A 21,177-nucleotide genomic window follows, 5' to 3' on the forward strand; every position below is an offset into this window, starting at 1 on the left:
GATACAGCATTTGGCACCCCACCAGGTTATGCCTATGATGCGGATCATGCAGAAGAGCAGAGGCACCAGCAGGACCGCATGCCTTACATCGATGACTCACCCTCCTCCTCTCCTCGCCTCAGTGGCCAGAGCAGGGTCAGCCGGGATGTCCTGACCTCGGGCACGGTGAGTCCCGGCTGGCAGGGGGCCCAGAGCTGCATCCTCTGTCCCCGCTGGCCTTTCCAGCCAGCCTCAGTGGCAGTGATGCTGTGGGGGGGGAGGGGAACCACAAAGGATTGGCTGGACGACATGCTTGGGGTTACATAGCAAGAGGCTCCGAGGCATTGTGGGAATAAGTCAGGCCCTGTGCTACGCAGTTTTTACCCAGATCTTGTGATCTTCACAACAGCCCTGGGAGGAGCCAGGTGCTATGATGACCTCATTTTACAGCTGAGGAAACTGAGGCAGACAGTGGTGAAGTGCCTGGCAGTGGATTTGAACTCGGAGCTTGCTGACTCTATCCACTGAGCCACCAGCTGCTTCTGGGCTGGACTAGGAGGGCTGGTTACCTTGTTTGGGAAAGGGAGTAAGGACATTCCCAGAGCAGCCTGGGCTTCTGCTTCCCCTCCTCCCCCCTCCACTGCCCCAGAGGGCTTTAGAAAGAGGCTGGATGGCCTCTGTGGGGGTCCCTGGGGGGAATGCTGGGCTGCGCAGGCATTGGATGGGGGGTCACTTGATAGGACTGGGGGCTGCTGGGGCTAAGTGGCCACAACTGAGGGTCAACACTGGTCTGACGGGAGTGGCGCCAGGCTCACCTGTGTGGAGGGGCCAAGGACCTTCACTGTGTCCTCAGTGGCCAGAGCTCCCTTCCTGCGTGCAGCCTTCAACATACCCTGGGGTTCTTCCACGTTAGGAGTAATGACTTCCAAGCTCAGGGAACAAGGAGGATGGTGACACTTGTAGAGAGGGCCTTGCCCCTGAGCCCCTTCCAAACAGATGGCCAGAATGTGCATTTGTCAGCACCTGCTGTATGTATCTGAGTTTGGCCAGTGAAGGAGGAGTGGTCCCAGTCTACACCAGCACAGTGCCGGTGGAGGTCTGAGCCTGGGGAGCAGGGAGGTAAAGGCCATGACAGAGGTGGATGTGAAGGGGCTGTGCTGGAGGCGGATTGGGATGGTTGGCAGGACAGGTCAGGGGCAGCACCAGAATGTGGTAGCCTATCTTGGAGTGTGGCTCCAGGCCAGAGAGTATCAGGAGTGGGGAGGGGAGTCATGGGAGATAAAACCAGAGAGGGTCTTGAATGTTAGACAATAGGGGCAGGAACAGAGAAGACTTGGAAAAGTGCTATTAAATGGGCTGAGGGAGCTTACATCAGGGCAGCTGTGCAGCCCTATGCACACAGCACCTGGCCTGGAGTTGGGAAAACCTCTGTACCCATCCAGCATCAGATGCTTCCTAGCTGAGTGATCCTGGGAGAATCACTTCCCTTCTGTCAGCCTCAGTTTCCTCATCTGTAAAATGGGAATCATTAATGGCATCAACTTCCCAGAGCACTTGTGAGGATCACAGGAGCTGACATAAAATGCTGCTGGCAGAGTGGACAGGCTGCTAGGGGATTGACTCGTCCCATCCAGGAACAGTGGCATGGGGAAGCGCATCTGTGACATCCAGGTTCTCTTTCCCGTGCCTCTCGCGGCTGACCTCGTCTGCCCCCTCTACTTGTCTGTCTATTCCCATAGAGTGAGCTGGATTCGGAGAAGGGTCTAGAGATGAGAAGATGGGTCCTGTCTGCCATCCTGGACAGCGAGAAAACCTACTTGGGGCACTTGGAGGCCCTGCTGCTGGTAGGAGACTGAGCCCCTGGGGGAGCAGAGCACCTGCATTTATCCAGACCCTGGTGTGTGTGTGGGGGGAGGGGGAGACCAGAGCAGCTGGTATGTGCAGAGAGGGTGGAGGAGGGGGGTGGCAGTGGGGGAGGGGTGGAAAGCCTACATGTATCCAGTGCCTTGTGTGTACACAATGCTCAGCTTGGCTGTTGCCTGGTCCCTCCACTTCCTCCTTGGGGAGTTGATGGCCCTGGGTGGGCCTCTGTGACCTTGGGGCTGGGATTTAAAGGCTCCACAAACATTCTGCAAGCAGGAAGGGAGGAAGCATTAGGAACTGAGGTAGCAAAGATTTGGCAGTGGGAACCTTCAGGGCGTGTTCAAGAGTCTGTGGAGGGAGAGGAAGAAAGTAAGGTTTTATTAGACACTTAATGTGTACCAGGTCCTGTGAAGGGCCAGGAATCCATAGGAGCCAAGAGAAGGGAGGTCCTTATCCCATGGGGGAGATGGCGCAGAAGATGAGCCAAGAAGGGCCAGCTTGGGGAGGCAGGAAGGAAGAAGCAGGGCCTGGACAGGAGTGAAAAACTGGTCACCTTGGTCACCTCTGTGCTCAGGCAGCCGCACAGGCTTCCCAGGGCCTCCAGGGCCCAGTGCACACTCTGCCTTTGGTCTCTAAAGTGGGGTGGACATTAGCTCTCATCCATCTCAGCCTCTGCCTTGGCAGCAGCACAACCACCCCCTCCTCTAGGAGGCCTCGAGTGCTTCCCCAGAACTGGCCCCGGTGGCATGTTCTCATGTGCCTGCCTGTCCAGTAGCACCAGTTTCAAGCCCTGGGCCACAGTCTCCAGAAGATGCTGTGCTAATGCACAGAACTAGTCCTTGGCAGAACCTAGAAAGAAGGATGGGCTCAGGCCTATGGCCCCCCACTTGCTTGGTGGCTGTCCGGCCCAAGCTACTTCTTTTAGAGGAATAACCTGAGGCCTGGGGATGGGGTGGTGAAAGGGGTCCAGAGGTCTCCTGGTGCTGGGGATGGAGAGGCTGAGCATTTGGGGTAGAAGATAGAAGTCCACAAAGGGGACATGTGGAGAAGGTGGTGCCTCAACTGAGTCTTCCATCAAGAGAGGTCTTTGCTGAGGTGGAAGTAAGGAGCAAGATACTCCTGGCATGAGCAATGGCCCATCCAAACGCATGGAGGTGGGAGCTGAGGCCCTGCCGCAGGAGCTCACCTTCTAGCACATCCTGGGCAAGCTGTTGGTATGGGCAGGATTCATGTGAGAGGCGGGGAGGAGAGAGGGGGGGCCTGCAGGGAGTGACTGCAGCCCTCACTGTCTATGGCCCCACAGCCCATGAAGCCCCTCAAGGCTGCGGCCACCACTTCCCAGCCAGTGCTGACAGGACAGCAGATTGACACCATTTTCTTCAAAGTACCGGAGCTGTACGAGATCCACAAGGAATTCTACGATGGGTTGGGTCCCCGTGTGGAGCATTGGAGCCAGCAGCAGCAAGTTGGCGACCTCTTCCAGAAGCTGGTAAGGGTGCCCGCATGCCCACGAGACCAGAGGGTTGGTGGGGACATGCTGAGGCTGGTCGTCGTCACCATCTCTGTGCTGGAAGAACTGTGGTGATCATGCCTAGTCCCAGCCAGCTTAGCTGTGGTGCCTGGTGGGCGGCATCAACGCAGTCCTGGGAGCTCAGGCTAGCAGCCCTGTTTACAGAAAGGTAAGCTGAGGCTCAGCCAGCTGATCTACTTTGCTGCCTGCAGAGCCCCAACCCCGAGTTCCCTCCTTCCACCATGCTGCCCCACCCCTCGTCTGGATGGATGGAGCTGGTGGCCCACAGAGCTCCTGTCACTGCCAGGTTCTGAGGGGGGACAAGGGAGTAGAGAGAAGGAACAGAGAAGGTGAGGGGCAGAAAGGTGGCTCTTTACAGGAAGGGTCTGCCCCTTTCCTGGAGGCCTGGTCATCCTTTTGCTGGCCCTGGGGCCAAACCCACCCTCCCATGAATCTCTGGGGGCCTCCATTTCTCCCCTGGACTGGATATTGTCCCAAATTCCTGCCTTTGTTAGCACTGGGGTCACTCCCAGACCAGCATGGGTGGGGGTGAGTGGACTGACCTCCTGGAAGGTGATGTTTAGGTTAACAGAATGAGGTGTGATAGCTCTCAGCTGGAGGGAGGGTGCCCCAGTGGCATCCAGGGACCCAACAGGAGGTGTGGAGGTGTATCAGTAAGCACCCCGACATATACAGGGGGCTGCTATCACAGGTTCTTTGATCTGCTTCTCTAAAAGGAAAGCAACTTTTGAGGGGTCGACAATCACTTCAGTCAAGCACATGTATCATTCACTTAATTCAGGAAATCAATAGACAACATGCCCAGGGGAGGCCCCTGCCCCTGGGGCTGGTGGCTGAGCCCCTCATCTGAGTGAGGAATGTGGCTGAGGTGGAGCCACCCCGCCCCTCGAGCCCCAGACTCACCTGGCCTCTCTCCCACAGGCCAGCCAGCTTGGGGTGTACCGCGCCTTTGTGGACAACTATGAGGCTGCCATAGAGATGGCAGACAGGTGCTGCCAGGCCAATGCCCAGTTTGCTGAAATCTCTGAGGTAGCACTCTCCCATTGAGGTGTGAACCCGTGGTCAGCCCTACTACCCTGAGCCCCAGCCCCCAGGTCCCCTCCAGCCTCTTTCCAGACTCCCAACCCTGCCCCCACACCTCTGCCTCACCCTGGGCTCCCAGACTCCCTGACTCTGACCATCCCACTTAGACCCTCGGTGACCCCTGGCCTTGGACCTCTGCTTCCTCACTGGCCTCCAAGACCCCTGAGTATTTGCCCCCCTCCCCACTTTCCCCCAGCTCTTCTGCTCTCTGGCTTCCTCAACCCCAGCTTCTGTGTATGAGGAAGGTGAGCTTTGAGTTGAGTCTATGAGGAAGCCAGGATTCCAAGGGGGGAGTGTTTGAGAGACAGTGAGGTCAAAGGCCAGGAGGTGGGAGATGGAGCAGGGAAGGGTGAATGGTCTTACCTCCTGGTAAGCATCCTAGCTCCAGGCATCCTGGACCATCCAAGCCCTTGTTCCCCAGCTGCCACAACCTAGGTGGGTCAGGTGGGCAGTGCCTCCCTGAGTCCTGTGGAGTGACCCCATCCCTGGGGCTGGCCCTGCCCCAGGCTCCAGGTCAGTGCGCTATGGGGAGCATGCATTGACCTAGCTCAGCCCTTCCTCTGCCTTTCCTTTGCAGAACCTACGAGCCAGAAGCATGAAGGATTCCAAAGATCAGACGACCAAAAACTCTTTGGAAAGTGAGCCCTTGGGGATGGGCCCTGGGGCAGGGGCAGGGCTTCCTTCTGCTGGAGTGGGGGGTAGTCACTTTGTTGGAAGGAGGAAACTGAGACAGGAGAAGGTTGCTCCTTAGTCTGAGGCCCCCAATTACTTAGCAGTCAGAGTGGGTGGGTGGGGGCCCTCCTCAGCCCTCAGGCCCCCTGCCAGGCTGCTGCCCCATCATGTGTGACCCCCAGAGGTGGCAGGTCCAATTGGGTTGTCCTGCTGAGGCTCTGGAAGGCTTTCTGCACCCTTGTGGGCAGGGTGGAACCTCACATCCTGCCCTCTGTCCTCAGCTCTGCTCTACAAGCCCGTAGACCGAGTGACCCGCAGCACCCTCGTCCTCCATGTAAGTCCACAGGGATAGCGGATGTGTGTCTAAATGCCTTATAAGGCCGGGACCTGGGCTCAGATGTGGGTATGCGCTGTGGGGCATGGTGTGTCCTTTCCATCACACCAGTCCCTCCACCATGTGTCACAGCTACTCCCAGGCATCTTTGGGGAAAGATTGGGTCCCCTTCCCCCTCCTCCCAACCCAAAGGTCAGCCTTGCACGTGCCTACTTCTTGACTCCTGTGGGAGGTGGCTTGTGGCAGTGGTGGATTCCCTGGACTCACTGCTCCTCTGGCCCCTGACTGTGGCCCCTTTACTCCCTGAGAGTCCCCTTCCCTCTTTGATGTGGTCACCTCTGAGCCCCAGCAGAACTCGAATTCCTGGAGTGGGCCGCCACTGGTGGGGGCTTGCAGGATCTGAGCTGATTTCCAGGGATATAGAGTGCAGCCCAATTCTAACAGACAGAATGAGCCTGGCCACATCCCCCCAAGGGGGTCCCCCTATAGCTGCCCCCACTGCGAAGCCTCCCAGTTTATCCACAAGCATCTATGATATGCCTGCTGTGAGCCCTGCCTGGCACTCTGACCAGTCACTAGTAACTGAGGAGGTACAGACCAACTGATGGGGGCCCCAGGGATACGAGCCAGCCTCCGGGTATACGGGAGGCCCTTCTGCCCCCCACACCCAACCCTGCTCCCTGTTGCCTTCTCTCCTCTGGTACAGGACTTGCTGAAGCACACCCCTCCCAGCCATCCCGACCATCCCCTGCTGCAGGACGCCCTGAGGATCTCCCAGAACTTCCTATCCAGCATCAATGAGGAAATCACGCCCAGGAGGCAGTCCATGACCATCAAAAAGGGAGAGGTGAGCCAGTGAAGAAGGGGGCGGGCAAGGCACATGTGCATGAGGGAGTGAGCAAACGCATGGGTGAGGAAACAAGGGAGTGAGCAGGCACACGGGCAAGCGAGCAAGGGAGCAGGTGTGTGGGTGAGGAGCCGAGCAAGCAAGGGCACTGCTCCTCGGCTGTGCCTGGTGAGCACTGGTGTGGCAGGGGCCGAGGCTGGAGCCCCACGCTGGTGGGGGGAAGAGTGGCTCGGCCTGGGTTGGAGATGGAGCTGGACGCACCCCCTGGTGGATTCTCCTGCACAGGCTGTTTACTAGAATGCCAAATGCTCGGAGAGCTGGAGTCCGCTTGTCTGTCCCCATGACCTGAATCCCTTCTACACTATACCCAGGCCCTGCTTGAATACCTTCATTCATGGGGAGCTCACTGCCTACTGAGATTCCTCCCCACTCTGTTTCTGTGGATCATGCAGTCAGACAAGTATTTGTTTAATGCCTCTGGTGTGTGTGTGGGGACTGTTCCCTGTCCTCAGGGAGCTGACAGAGGTCAGCATCAGCCAAAGATGGCATAAAGAATGATTTCTAGAGGGGGGAGAGGGCTGTCACCCATGGAGAAATCAGGGCAGGAGTGGCCCAGGGCAGAGCCAGGCTCTGATGTGCACTGGGGAGCAGAGGGTGCACTCCAGGAGAGGGGCCCAGCCAATGCAAAGGCACACAGGCAGGAGATGGAGAGGCATGTCCACAATGTCCAGATTGGCTGCATCGTGGCCTGTATGGTCCAGAAGGGCATCCAGTCATGGACTTGGAATGCTGGCTCACTGACCAGAGGGCTAAAGGCCCAGGGGCAGGGCTGGGCACGGCCAACCCGTGGGAGACCATGTAGCTGGAGACCACCTCTCGCGCCTCCCACCTCCCGCAGCAGCCACAGATATGGGGTCTAGAGTCCTGGGTGTGAATCCCACTCTGGACACTAGTGTTGTGACTGAAGAGGCCCCTCATCTGTGAAATGGTCCCAAGGCTGTGGTACCCCCAGCGCAAGGGGTGAGTGCCCAATGTGTCTGCAGCCCTCAGGGAATGGGGTGCCTGCAACTGGTACTGGCAGTCACAGTTTCCCCATCTGGGCCAGGGGCAGCAGGTGCTTTGGGCAGCAGCGTGAGCCTTGTCTGGAAGGATGGGCATCAGGCTCCCTCTGACGCATCCCCACAAACACCAGGTGGCAGAGAGGGAAACTGCGGCAGGGACCCAGGCAGGGCTGAACTTCTGACTCCTGCCCCCATAGCCTCAGAGGTCAGAGTTCGTGCAGCCATCTGTCTGGCGAGACTCAGTGCCTAGGTGCTGGGCCGAGGCCTGACCCTGCTGCTGTTGTCCTCTCTGGGACAAGTTGGAGCCTGAGAGGCAGAGGGGCAGAGGCCATGGCTCCCCCAGGGCAGGTCAGGGACTAGGATACCTAGGAGAGAGCCTGGGAACAGGGCCTGAGCTGGGGAGGCAGCCCCAAAGTTGCCCACGGATCCACCTGCCCCTGTACTTCCCACCCAGCCTGTGCTCGTAGTCCTGCCCTTGTGCCTTTGCCCAGGCTGATCCTTGGGGCCTCCTTTTCTACTATGGTCATGGCTCCTTCCCCCTCCTCAGACCCTGCTAGAGACCTTTCCCCTTCCAGAGACTGGAGACTCCTTGAGCTCGGCCATCCTGTGGTGGTACCTTGCATGGGAGTTTAAGGGGCAGGGCCTGGGGATGGGTGTGACTCTGTGGGTGTAGATGCACCTGTGTGTACTAGTGGGGAGGGGCTGTGTGCACATGTGTGCACATATATGTGTTGGTGGGAAAGGGCTGTATGCACATGTGTGTATATGTATGTGTGTGCTGGCAGGGAGGGGCTGTGTGCACTGTGCACATATATGTGCTGGTGGGAAAGGGCTGTATGTACATGTGTATATTTGTATGTGTGTGCTGGTAGAAAAGGGCTGTGTGCATGTATATGTGTGTTGGTAGGGAGGAGCTGTGTGCACTGTGTGCACATATATATGCTGGTGGAAAAGGGCTGTGTGCATGTGTGTGCACCTGTGTGTGTTAGTGGGGAGGACTGTGTGCACATATATGTGCTGGTGAAAAGGGCTATGTGCACATGTGTGTGCATGCATGTGTGTGCTGGCAGGGAGGGGCTATGTGTACAAAAGGGCTGTGTATGTATGTTTGTGTGTGCTGGTGGGGAGGGGCTGTGTGCATGTGTGTGCACCTGTGTGTGCTGGTGTGGAGGATTATGTGCACATATGTGTGCTGGTGGTGAGGGGCTGTGTGCACATATCTGTGTTAGTGGAAAAGGGCTGTGTGCACATGTGTGCACATATATGTGCTGGTGGGAAAGGGCTGTATGCACATGTGTGTATATGTATGTGTGTGCTGGCAGGGAGGGGCTGTGTGCACTGTGCACATATATGTGCTGGTGGGAAAGGGCTGCATGTACATGTGTATATTTGTATGTGTGTGCTGGTAGAAAAGGGCTGTGTGCATGTATATGTGTGTTGGTAGGGAGGGGCTGTGTGCACTGTGTGCACATATATGTGCGGGTGGAAAAGGGCTGTGTGCATGTGTGTGCACCTGTGTGTGCTAGTGGGGAGGACTGTGAAAAGGGCTATGTGCACATGTATGTGCATGCATGTGTGTGCTGGCAGGGAGGGGCTGTGTGCACATATCTATGCTGGTGAAAATGGGCTATGTGCACATGTATGTGCATGCATGTGTGTGCTGGCAGGGAGGGGCTATGTGTACAAAAGGGCTGTGTATATGTATGTTTGTGTGTGCTGGTGGGGAGGGGCTGTGTGCATGTGTGTGTGCATGTATGTGTGTGCTGGTGGGGAGGCACTGTGTGCACATATGTGTGTGCAGTGTCTGTGTATGTGTGGGTGTGAGGGGACAGGGCCTGAGCACCCATGTGGCTCTTTGTGGGTGTAGAAGCACCTGTGTGTGTTGGCGTGTGTGTGGTGCATGACCTCAGCAGGCTCTGCCAACTCGCACCCCACTCCATCCCACTCTGCTCCTGCACTGGTGGCCTCACCTCACCAACTCTCTGCTTCCTTGCTCAGCACCGGCAGCTCTTGAAGGACAGCTTTATGGTGGAGCTGGTAGAGGGGGCACGCAAGCTGCGGCACGTCTTCCTCTTCACTGACCTCTTCCTGTGCGCCAAGCTCAAGAAGCAGATGGCAGGGTGAGCCCCCCCCCCCCCCACTCCTGGGCTCCACCCCCAGCCTGGCTCTGCCCCCAACTCCATCAGTTCCAGGATATCAGGGTCTCTAGTTCTAGTCTGCAGGCTCTTACTGGATGCCCAGATGTACTGAGCACTGCCCCTCCCCCCCAGCACTGCCAGGCCCCAGGGGCAGGGGTGCCAAGGCAGGGCCTTGTCATGGGGGCTCCCAAGGTCCAGAGTGGGTTACCTACTCCAGGGCTTTGGAAACTTTTTCCACTCATGACCCCATAGTCTAAGAAGCACTGAGGTCTAGTCCACATTCTTTACATCTGGGGAAACTGAGGCCCCTGAGTCACATAAAGCCCTAGACAGGGCTCCCAGGATCTGGGCTCCAGGCTAACTTCAGGACAAGCTGGGTCCTGACCCTCCGGGGGGCACCTCATGCCCAAGGTCCACAATGAACCTCCATCTTCTCTCCCTTCTAGGAAAAGTCAGCACTATGAGTGCAAGTGGTATGTCCCGCTCACAGACCTCAGCTTCCAGAACCTCGATGAGGCTGAGACGGCGCCCGCCATCCCCCTGGTGCCGGATGAGGAGCTGGACGCCATGAAGATGAAGATCTCCCAGATCAAGAGTGACATTCAGCGAGAAAAGGTCAGAGCAAGGCCTGGCCACCTTGGGCTGGGGACAGGGGCGAGGCTGGCCTGGTCAGAGGACGTGGGACTGAACCCTCTCCCAGCCTCCGGGACTTGGGCCCTTGACTTTTTGGACCCAAATGGAAGACTTTATGTTGACCCCTAGTCGGTGTGTTCAGGGCAGACACCAAACCCCAGGGGCCACCTGGTGAGATGAGGCCTCTCTCCTCTCCCTGAGCTGCTGGGCATGGGAGGTGGTGACGCCAGCTGTCCCAGCTCCCTGGGAGTCCTCCTTGGGCATTCTGACCCAGCTCTCCCCTTAGCAGAGAGCAAACAAAGGAGGCAAGGTCATCGAGAGACTCAAGAAGAAACTCTCCGAGCAAGAGTCTCTGCTCCTGCTGATGTCACCGAGCATGGCATTCAGGGTCCACAACCGCCACGGCAAGGTAGGCACACTTGCACGTGGTGGCCCGTCCCAGCCCTGGGGTCATTCTGCTAGAGAAGAGACAGAGAGAGCTGTTGAACCTCCAGGGAGCTTTAGGGAGGCCAGACCTTGGAGGCAGAGAGACCAGGACAGGGAGGTTTCTTCCTGCTTTCCTCTCCCCTTCCCCACCCTTGTCTGACCTGGCCCCTTCCAGGAGCCTCCTTAGCCTTTGAGAAGGTTCTTGAAGTTATGGGGGAGGACAGGTGCCACAGGGTACAGAGAGTCAGGAAGACCTGAGTTGAAATCTAGCCTCATGCACTCCTTATCTGTGGGACCCTGGGCAAGTCATTTCACTCCAAATCAGTAAACATTGATGAAATGCCTACTATGTGCCAAGTCCCATGCTAAGCACTGGGGAAGCAAAGAGCAGCCAAAGCCAGTCCCTGTCCCACTCCAGGAGCCCCCAGGCTATACAGACAAACTGATACCAGCTATGTGGAGGGTGACTGGGGGAGGGTGAACAGAAGGTGGCCCTGGGCTGCACAGGGGCTAGGGATGTTTCCTGGGGAAGGTGGGCTTGGAGCTGGCAGTGTCCTAGGTGTGGGGGACCAGCGAGACTGCCGGTCTCAGTCTGCTCATTTGGAGAATGGGGCTGATGATATCACCTACCCCCACACAACTCCACCCTAGTAGTGGGGACCCACTAAGGCGGGTACCTTGGTGGCCTGGCAGAGCACATGGTGACAGGGGCCGGGCCACTTCTGTTCTAGAGCTACACATTCCTCATCTCCTCTGACTATGAGCGCGCAGAGTGGAGGGAGAATGTCCGTGAACAGCAGAAGAAATGTGAGTGACCTGTCTGCGCCTGACCCCGGTGACCCCTGAGTCCTGACTGCCCGAGTGGCCACCAGCCCCTCTTCCCTCCTGAGCCCCACCCCACCACATGTCATCTATCAGCACCTTGGGAGGTCCTTCCACTGTGGGACAGCCGCCTCCTCTGGGCCTAATCCCACTCCCTGCTGCCTTCAAGTCCCTTCTCACAGACCTTCTTCCTTCATATGTTGTCTCTCCAGCTTTGTCTCTCTGTCTTCATTTTTATTTCTTTCCCTCTGTCTCTGTCTTTTTCTCTGTCCTGTATCTGATTCCTTCACTGCCTGCCTGGGAAACCCTGCATCAGGGCTGCAGAAACATAGAGTAGGAAGTGGAGCACCCTCCTGTTCTTACAAGGGGCCCCTGGACACCCCACCTAGGGAGTGGGCATCCAGCCTCTGAGGCTTCTGGTCCACCTGGCTCCTGCTTTCCCTCCTGGCAAGCTTGTGTTAACAGCCAGACTGATTCTGCCCCTGCGGTTTCTGTCTAGGATCCCCTATTTCTGGGATGGGTCCTTGACCCATTGAGCCATTGATCCATCTGTCTGTCCATCCATCCATCTGTCAATCTGTCCATTCAGCGAGCCAGCCATTTGTCTGTCTGTCCATTCATCCATCACCCATCCATCCATTTGTCCTTCCATCCATTTGTCCATCCATCCATCCATCCATCCATCCATCCATCCATCCATCTATCCATCCATCTGTCCCACCCATCCATCCATCCCCCATACTGACTGAGCTGGCCTCTCATGTGCCAGCTGCTGGTCTGGGTACCGGGGATGTCAAGACAGAGGAGGCAGCCCCTGCTTCTCACAGAGCCCCCATTCTTTTAGGAGAAACTATAGAAAGTAGGAGAGTAAATGCAGAAAATGTCCCTAGCACTACCAAGTCACTTCCAGTGACGGTTCTAAAGGAAAGTTAGGGATTGTATGCAGCAGGAGGGAGGGAGGAGTGTGTGCCAGGACAGGGACACTGCCTGGTCTGAGGCACAGAGGCAGGAGATGGCTCTGGCCAACAGTGGTGTGGAGGGGGGGCCAGAAGAGTCAGTCTCTATTTGCCCAGGAGGCCCCAGGATCTTCTCGAGCTGAGGAACATGGTCAGACCCACGTGTGGTTTGGGGCTGCCGCCGTGGCAGCACATGAATAGGCCAGGAGAGAGTCAGGAGACATTCGTTCCATACTTGTTAGTGCCAGGCGCCCCGCTGAGCACTGGGGCTGATGAACACCAGACAGTGGCTGTGGGTGGAGAAAAGGGGATGGTGGAGGAGGTGTGGAGGCTAAGGAGAGCAGGATGACTGCTAGGCTGGGAGCCTGTGGGCCTAGGAGGATGGTGGAGCCCTGGACAGAAATGGATGAGGTAGGAGGGAAAAAATTGTGATGTGTGGTGGGTGTCCACTTGGAGACATCCGAGAGGCTGCTGGAGATGCAGGACCAGAAGTCAGCAGAGAGGTCAGACCAGAAGCGAGTCAGCAGAGGTCATTCAGTCCGTGAAGCCTGATGAGATGATCCAGAGCAGTGGGACAGCAGGAGGAGGGTAGAGGGGTCAGGAGAGAGCCCTGGGGTCCAAGAGGCCACCATGGTCACCAGCCACAGGGCTGGCCTGGGAGATCTGGTACTCCACAGGATCTGTCCCCTCCTTCCCCAGTCCTGGACACAGTCCTGGGGTGCCCTGCTTTGGAGGCAAGGGAAGAGCCAGGTTCCCAGCTGGCTCCAAGGCCTCGGCATGCCAGCCAGAAGCTGGCAGGCCCAGAAATGGGGGACATGGAGGATGGGGGATGCTTGATGGGAGCAGCAGGGTGAGAGCATGGGCTTGAGCCCTGGTGCAGTCTAGGACCTGAGGAGCAGAGGTATAGGCAGGCCAGAGAAGGGCACTTGCAGGTTCCCTGGCTGTGGGCACTTGGCCAGCAGCTCGAGCCCCACCTGGGTCTGTCTCACTTGGGCCTGTCCCACCTCTCATAGAGGCCACTTTTTTCAGCCAAGGGTCCCCCAGAAAGTGTCTGGGATAAGAGCCCTGCCCCCCGCCAGTGCCCTGGGCCACCTTCTGAGGGGCACTGCACCCCATGGGGGTGACTGGCTAAGCCTCCTTGTCCCAAACACTAGCCCTGTACTTGGGAAGGGGGGCCGGACTGGCCCTTGGCCGGCCCCTCTTCCCACACTCAGACTGGGCCATTCCCCTTGGTTCTTGCCATGTGTGAGTGAGTGACCCGGGCCACCTTCTGTCTTCCTGGCCCATCCAACTACCCCTAAGGTGCCTGACTTCATGTCCTTATTCACTGGTCATTCTCCTTCAATCCCTCTCCCCACTCCTAACTCCCCCACGGGCCCCTGGCTTGGGGTGCCGGCCTCCCCTCTGTGGGCCCAGCCACGTGTTCTGCCCTGCCTCCCCATCCTGGCACCCAAGAAGAACCAAGAGCCCTCTGTGCCCCCTGCTCCAGCTAGGCTGTAAGGGCCATGGGGGCCAGACCCCACCAGGCAGCTACCCACAGGGCTGGGCATCTGGCAGCTTGGACCACTCCCCCACAGCTTTGTGTCTCCCTGCACAGGCTTTAAAAGCTTCTCTCTCACCTCCGTGGAGATTCAGATGCTGACCAACTCCTGTGTCAAGCTGCAGACGGTTCACCACATCCCCCTGACCATCAACAAAGAGGGTAGGAAGGGAAGGGTCTCTGCCTCAGCCCCCTCCTGCCCCCAGCAGCCTGGGCCTCTGTGGCCGCTTGCCTCCCTCTCCCCCTGGGTCACCATCACTGTGTCCCTCACTCTGATCCCCTCCTCACTGTGTCCCTCACTGACCTACTTCCCCCAATGTGTCCCTCACTCTCACCCTCCCCTCTCAGTTTCCGTCACTGACCCTCCCCACTGTGTCCCTCACTCTGACCCCCCCGCTGTCTCTCGCTCTGACCCCCAAAGCGTCCCTTGCTCTGACCCTCCCCAGTCACTGTGTCCCTCTCTGACCCCTCCACTGTGTCCTTCACTCTGACCTCCCCTCACTGAGTTGCTCACTCTGACCCTCCTTCACTGTGTCCCTTGCTCTGACCCCCCCACTGTCTCCCTTGCTCTGACCCCCACTGTGTCCCTCACTCTGACCCTCCCCTCTCACTGTGTCCCTCTCTGACCCCCCCACTGTGTCCTTCACTCTGACCCCCCCTCATTGTGTCCTTCGCTCTGACCCCCCCCACTATGTCCCTTGCTCTGACCCCCCCCTCACTGATGCTCACCACCCCCCACCCTGCTCTCTTGCCCAGATGATGAACCCACTGGCCTCTATGGATTCCTGAATGTTATTGTCCATTCAGCTACAGGATTCAAACAGAGCTCAAGTGAGTAAGGGCTCTGGAAAGGGGCAGCTGTGCCTGGGGACCCCGCCCAGTAGTGCCTTCCACTCCAGCTACATGGACTCCTGGGAATGTGGTGGGGAGGGGGTGCTCCCTCCATGCCCAAGCGAATGGAAGCCAGGATGACCATGGCCTGTGCCTGGGCACACAGGACCTGGTATCTCTGGGTATGTGCTTGGAGGAGGGAGATGAGCAGCTTAGCTCAGACCTAGAGGACACAAAGTCCTGTTTTTGGGCCACAAATGGAGCTGTTGAATCTGCCCTTGGAGGCCCGAGGTGGGGGGGAATGCAGTCAGACTTTGGAGGTGGAGTGGAGTGGGAGAGATTGGGGCAGGCAGCCTCCATCCCCAGAGTCTGTGGATCTGCACTGGGCTGGGGGTGGAGGAGAGGAGGGGGAGAGATGCTGTGGAGGTGAAGGTGGCACTGACTGGTCCTGGTGCCATATTGGAGCCCAGGATGACCAGGCTGGGAGTCTGGGGGGATGGGGAAGCTTGGAAGATGAACCGGCCAGGGAAGCCAGGGTAACTGCTTTGGGTTTAAGAAGTCTATTGGATGTCCAGTTTGAAATGCGAGACAGAGGTGAGCACGGAGGTTGGAGCAGGATGGGAGGATTTGAGAGTGATTCTTCAGTCCATGGGAGCTGATAAGGTCACCCAGAGAGAGAGTGCCCTGGGGAACTCCCATGGTGTGAGGCCTGGTCTGTAGGAGGGTGGAGCAGAGAGGGAGGAGGAGAGCTGGGGGAGCCTGGGCAGGGGAGCAACCCTCAGGGGAGCACATGAAGCTAGTGCCCCCAGACGTGTCAGACCCAGGCCTCTGCCCAGGCCCCAATGTGGCCCAAAGCAGATGGAAAGAGAAGCAGGCAACGTTGATCAGAAGAGGCAGAGAACATGGTGGTGATTGGACATTGCCACAGGGTCAGTCAGATCAGGGCCAGTTGGATTTAGTTGGGTCCAGTTGGGTCGGGTCCAGTCAGGTGTGGTCCAGTCAGATCCAGTCAAGTCCAGTCAGGTCTAGTCATATCTGGGCCAGTCAAGTCCACTTCAGTTGGGTCCAGTCAGGTTTAGTCAGGTCCAATTGGGTCTGGTCCAGTTGCATCCAGGCCAGTCAGGTTGTCGGGTTCAGTCAGGTCCAGTCCAATCAGGTCCGTTCCAGTTGTGTCCAGGTCAGTCGGGTCAGGGGCTCACTCAGCCTTGTCCTCTGGGCTCCTCTTCGGGTCTGCTTCTGTCCTGGATGGCAGTATGCAGCTCAGACCTGGCCGGGTCTCCTCTCCTTTGCTGTCCAGGTTCTAGGCTTGGGTCCAAGGGCTCATTTCCTCCAACTTGGGAAGGATGAAATAATGATGAAGTCCTCGGCTCCCTGAGCTTCCCAACAGGGGTCCAGATAACCAGAGGGCCCCCCCCATCCCTGTGGGGCTCACAAAGCATGCTCCAGTGGGCGCCCCTCCCCCAAAGTGCCATTCACCCAGTGCTTTGCACACCGTCAGTGGCTTTGTAAGCACCAGTCATCACTTTCTGTATCCAGGGCCTCTCCCCAGCCTGGGGCCCAGGAGCTGCCACGTAAAGCCTGATCTTAGGTTGCAATGTGGCCTGTAGGAGCAGGAGAGCAGCGTCCAAGGGGCTGGCCTGGGGGGCGGGGGAGCCACAGATTCTGGTGCAGTGTCAGAGGAAACCCTGTCTCTTTGATAGCTGTCCCATGGGGACATGATAGGTCCCATGATAGGTAGTAAACTCCCATCCCCGGAGGTCTCCTGGGCCAGATGTGAAGGCATGTGGCTCTGGGGGAGGGCTGAGACCCCCCCCCCCCAGCCCTTTAACCCTCCTGCCCTGAATAGGCCTGGGGTGAGGCCTCGGGATGCCATGGGGTGTCTGACCATTGGGCTTCCCTGCCACTGGTCACCCACTCTGTGCTCTCCTCAGATCTCTACTGCACCTTAGAAGTGGATTCCTTTGGGTACTTTGTGAATAAAGCCAAGACCCGAGTCTATAGAGACACAACTGAGCCCAACTGGAATGAGGTGAGGAGGATAGGGAGGAAGGGCAGGGGAGGGGAGCTTCTCCAAGAAGTCTCTGCCCAGGACAGCCCACTTCCCTGGGAGACTGCCTGGCATGGGGCTGACCAGCACTAGGTGCTGTCCACGCTCAGCCCGGCTCAGGTCCTCTGCCATCTCCTGCTCTCAGGAGTTGGGAGGACAGGCGAGGCTGCAGCCCACGCTGGACTTTTCCTTCTCTCACTGCCTTGTGACCATAGGAGTTCGAGATCGAGTTAGAGGGCTCTCAGACCCTGCGGATCCTGTGCTATGAAAAATGCCACCACAAAGCCAAACTCAGCAAAGATGATGGCGAAACCAGTGACCGCATGATGGGCAAAGGCCAGCTGCAGGTGAAGAGGGACCTGGCCCCTCCTCAGGCTTGTGGGGGAAGGATCACCTCTCCTGGGGATTCTGGAGTGGAGAGGGGCTGCCTGTGGGTAGAGGGTCCAAGCGCTGGGGAATCACCCCGTTACTCTCGAGGACAGAAAAGGCTCCTCTCCCGGAACGTCTGGGTGAAGGGAGAGATGCATTCCTACGGGCAGGGCTTGGTGTGGTGAGGGTGCAGGGGATCAGTGCAGAGCCTCTCACTTTCCCTTCCCATCTCCGGGACTACTTCCTCTGGCTGACATCCTGCTCTGGGCCTGAGGGACCGGGTGATGCTTCCATTTGTGTGTGCGCTGCGTGTACAGAACCTAGGGGAGCTGCCACCCAAGGGCTGCATGCTCCTGCCCCCTGGGGTCCCCTTCCTCTCCCATGCTCTGCTGCCCTTCCTAGAGATGGCTCTTGAGAGTCATGGACTGGGGATCTGACGTATCCTTGTGGGTGGTGGATTCTCCTCATCCCCCTGGGCCACTTTCCCAGGCACCATGGAGCCCATGGCCTGTGTGTTGGCTGTCTTCCTTCCTCTGGTTTGGTGACTGACTCACCTTGTTTTTTTCTAGTCACATGCAGTTCTCAGGGTGTCCTCTAGGCTGCATCTACTGTTTGCACTGTGCATTCCTTCCATACTCCCTCTCTACAGCCTCTGGGTTTGGGAATAACCTGGCAAAAGACTGGGACATTATGGGAGGAAAGCCTTAAGGAGAAGGGCACACTCCTGCTCCTGGTCAGCTCTGGGCCCAGTCCGCTGCCTGAGGGATGAGCTCTGTAGACCATCCATCCACCTGCACATCAGTTGTTCATTCACTTGGATGCTCTTGTGCGGATGGTGTAGTGAAACTCTTGTAGATGATGACTGCTCCCGTGCAGAAAATCCTGCGATGGTCTAAGGCTGGAGGCATTCAGCACAATGTGATTCCCCTGAGGGGCCTCCCACCCCCAGGGATTTCATCAGGGCCTTGGACTTGGCACTGAATCTCCACCATGGGAGGGAGGTACACACAGCAGGCATCTGCTTATTTCTTAGAAGTTAGGGGCCCGAGGGTAACTGACTGGACAGCACTGTCTGCCCCGTCATTCACTGACCCTTGTACAGTGGTGGCATGTGCTTGGAGGGGGCCTTGACCACTGATGAAATGCTACCTAGCAGTTGGCACACAGAGAGCATGGAGGGCCTTGTGTCTGCCTCAGACAGTGGACTGGGCCCAGACTGACCAGGAGCAGGAGTGTGCATAGGATCTGGATTCTCTGTCCTTGTGGACAGGGTCTGGATCCTCAGAGACAGGATCTGGATCCACATGGATAGGGCTTGAATCCTCAGAGACAGGACTTGGATCCTTGTGGACAGGGTCTAGATCACTCTGATAGGGTCTGGATCCTCATGGATAGTTTCTGAATCCCCCTGGACATGGTCTGAAGCCTCACAGACAGGGTCTGGATCTCCACAAACAGGGCCTGGATCCTCACAGACAGCATCTGGATCCTCATGGACAGGATCTGGATCACTCTGGACAGGGTCTGGATCTTCATGGACAAGGCCTGGATCCTTGTGAATACGGTCTGGATCTTTGTGGACAAGATCTAGATCACTCTGGACAGGGTCTGGATCTCTACAGACAGATCCTTGTGGACAGGATCTGGATCACACTGGATAGGGTCTGATTTTTGTGGACAGAATCCAGATTGGTTTTCCTTGCTGTTTGTGTCCTTCCCTTTCCCTGTGCCATGAGGGCACACCCTGAAGGCCAGTGCAGACATCCTCTGCCCATCCTCGATCTGGCAGGGCTCCTTTTCCCTCCATTTTCTTGTCTCCTCCTTTTCTGTGTAGGTGTATCCAGGAGCAGGGTAGTTGAGTTCCAGCAGGGAGGCCAGTTCCTCAGTCCTGTCTGGAGAGAATGGCTGGCGGTGGGGAGCCTCAGCAGATCTGTTCCCATTCTTCCCCACTTGTGGTCTCCTGTGCGCCCTTGGGACAGCTTTGCCTGGTTGCATTTCTCATCTATCTGGTTTTCCTCCCTCGAGGAGGTGTTTCTGTTCGTTCCTTGGCACTCTCTTTCTCTAGAATTCAGTTGTCTGTACGTTCTAACCCCACGTGGCCTTGGCTGCACGGTGAGATGGCATGTTTGCTGCCACTGGAAAATTTTTTAGGCCCTTTGGCTTCCTCACTATATGGAGAGAGAGCAGATGGGGTGCCGCCATGGAGACAGAGTTGCCAGGCCAGGAGGGAGAGGAATGGCTAAGGATGACTCTGAGGGTAGACTGCCAGGCTGGTTGGGCCCTGGCATGGGGGGTGTAGAGGAAGCCAGGATTGGAGGGGGAATGAGCCCAAGGATGGCATGAGGCAGGAACAGACAGGTGGGGATATGGTGCCCGGACTGTGAACCACCCGGGTAGGTGCACTGATGGAATGAGACTGGAGTAGATGAGATCACTAAGGAATAAGGGGTAGAGATGAGGACAACTATGGCAAAGGCTTGGGAGGGTGAGGGAGGTGCCTTAGCAAAGGGGCTTGAAGACCTGAGAAGGCCAAAGAAAGTGAGCATCTGGGGAGGAGGGAGGTGCTGGTGGTGTTAGGAGAGGCCTATAGAAAGCCGGTGGGGATGACCATGACCTCCTTCTGAGAGCAAGGAGGCCCAGAGCCAGAGGCTGGTAGGCACCTGCTCTCCTTGAGAGCTGGAGAAGCAGCAAGGATGTTGCAATGTGGTCCAGTGGAAGGAGCACTGACATCCCAGGTCTTGAGTTCCAATCCCTGCTCTGCTACTTCCTCAGTGACTTTGGACATGGCCCTTAACCCTGCTTGGCTTCCTTGGTGGCCCGCTAGCTCAGCGATGTTAGCACAGCAGCTTGTGCGAACAATGGGGTCATTGGCACGGTTAAAGAGGAGGGACCTGAGCGTGTTTGTGTGGAGTAAAGCAGCAGCTCAGGACAGAAGAGACAGGCTGCCCGAGGGCTGGAGCCATTCCACCAGCATTTCTTGTTGCATCATTTACACTGGTTAAAGTGCCCAGCATTTCTTACCAAAGACCAAGTCTTAAGCCCAATTCACTCTGGAGCTCATAGACCGGACACCAGGTCCCCGTCCACCTAGCACAGAGTGAATGTCAGTGGTCACTGTTTCTCTTTTTACCCAGGAACCCTGAGATTCTTCCCCTCTCAGTTTGGTTTTTTTCCTTTTTTGGATTAAAGGGGCACTGAAAAGGCCTCCTGAAAGGGCCAGGGTCTCCCATTGCATCCTGGGCCATCTCCAGTCCTCCTGATGAATATCTGGTCACTGGATCCAGATGGCTTTGGAGGAGAAAGTGAGGCAGGTGCCCTTGCACAGCCCTCCCTCACTCCAATCCAAGTCCATGCCACATCATGTCCTCATCTCCCTGATGTCATGGTCCTCTTCAAGAACGAAGGACAAACACAGCTAGCATTTATATCTATCGTAGTGCCCGAAATACTTGTAGGATTAGGAGAGCCACTGAGGCTATGCAGAGGGGAAACAGACAGCCTTGGCATGATTGATGTGGGGCTGAGGTGGGGGAGCGATGACAACCTGGGGGTGTCTAGATGCGGGGTGGGAGGCACTAGAGCTGAGCCCCGAGGGAAGTCAGAGACAGGAGAGCAGGGAGAGTCACAGGCCAGCTTTGGCCCCATGCCTCCACATTGAGTGCAGGAGAGTGCACTTGGGCCGGGCCCTCAGCTGGACTGAGCACCAATGAGGAGGACTGCATGGGGAGCACAGAAGGCAGGAGGAGGCTCTATCATCAAGGCCCCCCCAAATCAGGCTTCTCTGTTTCCCAGCAGCCCTGTCTGCCCCCATCCTTACATGCCCTGCTTGCCCTCCCAGGCAGAGGCTGCCCAGCCACTGGGCCTTGAGCGTCATCCCCTCCTCCCTCCTGGGTTTCTGAGCAGAGAGTGAATCACCTGCTGGACAGCAGGCTGCCAGGGCCGATGACGCCCATAGAAACCAGGCCTGAGGAGCATTATTTGTTGACAGAGGAAGTGACTGACCCAGGGCTGGAGGGGCTGGAGAGGATGGGACCTCCTGTTTTCT

The 21,177-nt window shown here is 57.3% G+C and overlaps 1 protein-coding gene across 2 annotated transcripts in view; it reads left to right on the plus strand.

The window, feature by feature from the left end:
- The window catches only part of BCR (BCR activator of RhoGEF and GTPase), a 61,787-nt gene that overhangs the window by 32,750 nt on the left and 7,860 nt on the right, over positions 1-21,177 (plus strand). Inside the window, exons 2-16 of one of the 2 annotated variants that reach the window (XM_072599616.1) lie at positions 2-165; positions 1,719-1,823; positions 3,146-3,331; positions 4,295-4,402; positions 5,034-5,094; positions 5,410-5,462; positions 6,169-6,309; positions 9,369-9,490; positions 9,955-10,123; positions 10,428-10,550; positions 11,299-11,374; positions 13,943-14,047; positions 14,642-14,716; positions 16,648-16,745; positions 16,979-17,110. In XM_072599616.1, the coding sequence (XP_072455717.1) occupies positions 2-165; positions 1,719-1,823; positions 3,146-3,331; positions 4,295-4,402; positions 5,034-5,094; positions 5,410-5,462; positions 6,169-6,309; positions 9,369-9,490; positions 9,955-10,123; positions 10,428-10,550; positions 11,299-11,374; positions 13,943-14,047; positions 14,642-14,716; positions 16,648-16,745; positions 16,979-17,110 (1,718 nt within the window). The remainder of the gene's footprint in view (position 1; positions 166-1,718; positions 1,824-3,145; positions 3,332-4,294; positions 4,403-5,033; positions 5,095-5,409; positions 5,463-6,168; positions 6,310-9,368; positions 9,491-9,954; positions 10,124-10,427; positions 10,551-11,298; positions 11,375-13,942; positions 14,048-14,641; positions 14,717-16,647; positions 16,746-16,978; positions 17,111-21,177) is intronic. The other variant, XM_072599614.1, reaches the window with a different exon arrangement.

Source organism: Notamacropus eugenii, chromosome 4 (genome assembly GCF_028372415.1).
Source record: "Notamacropus eugenii isolate mMacEug1 chromosome 4, mMacEug1.pri_v2, whole genome shotgun sequence".
In the NCBI taxonomy this organism is placed as follows: Eukaryota; Metazoa; Chordata; class Mammalia; order Diprotodontia; family Macropodidae; genus Notamacropus; species Notamacropus eugenii.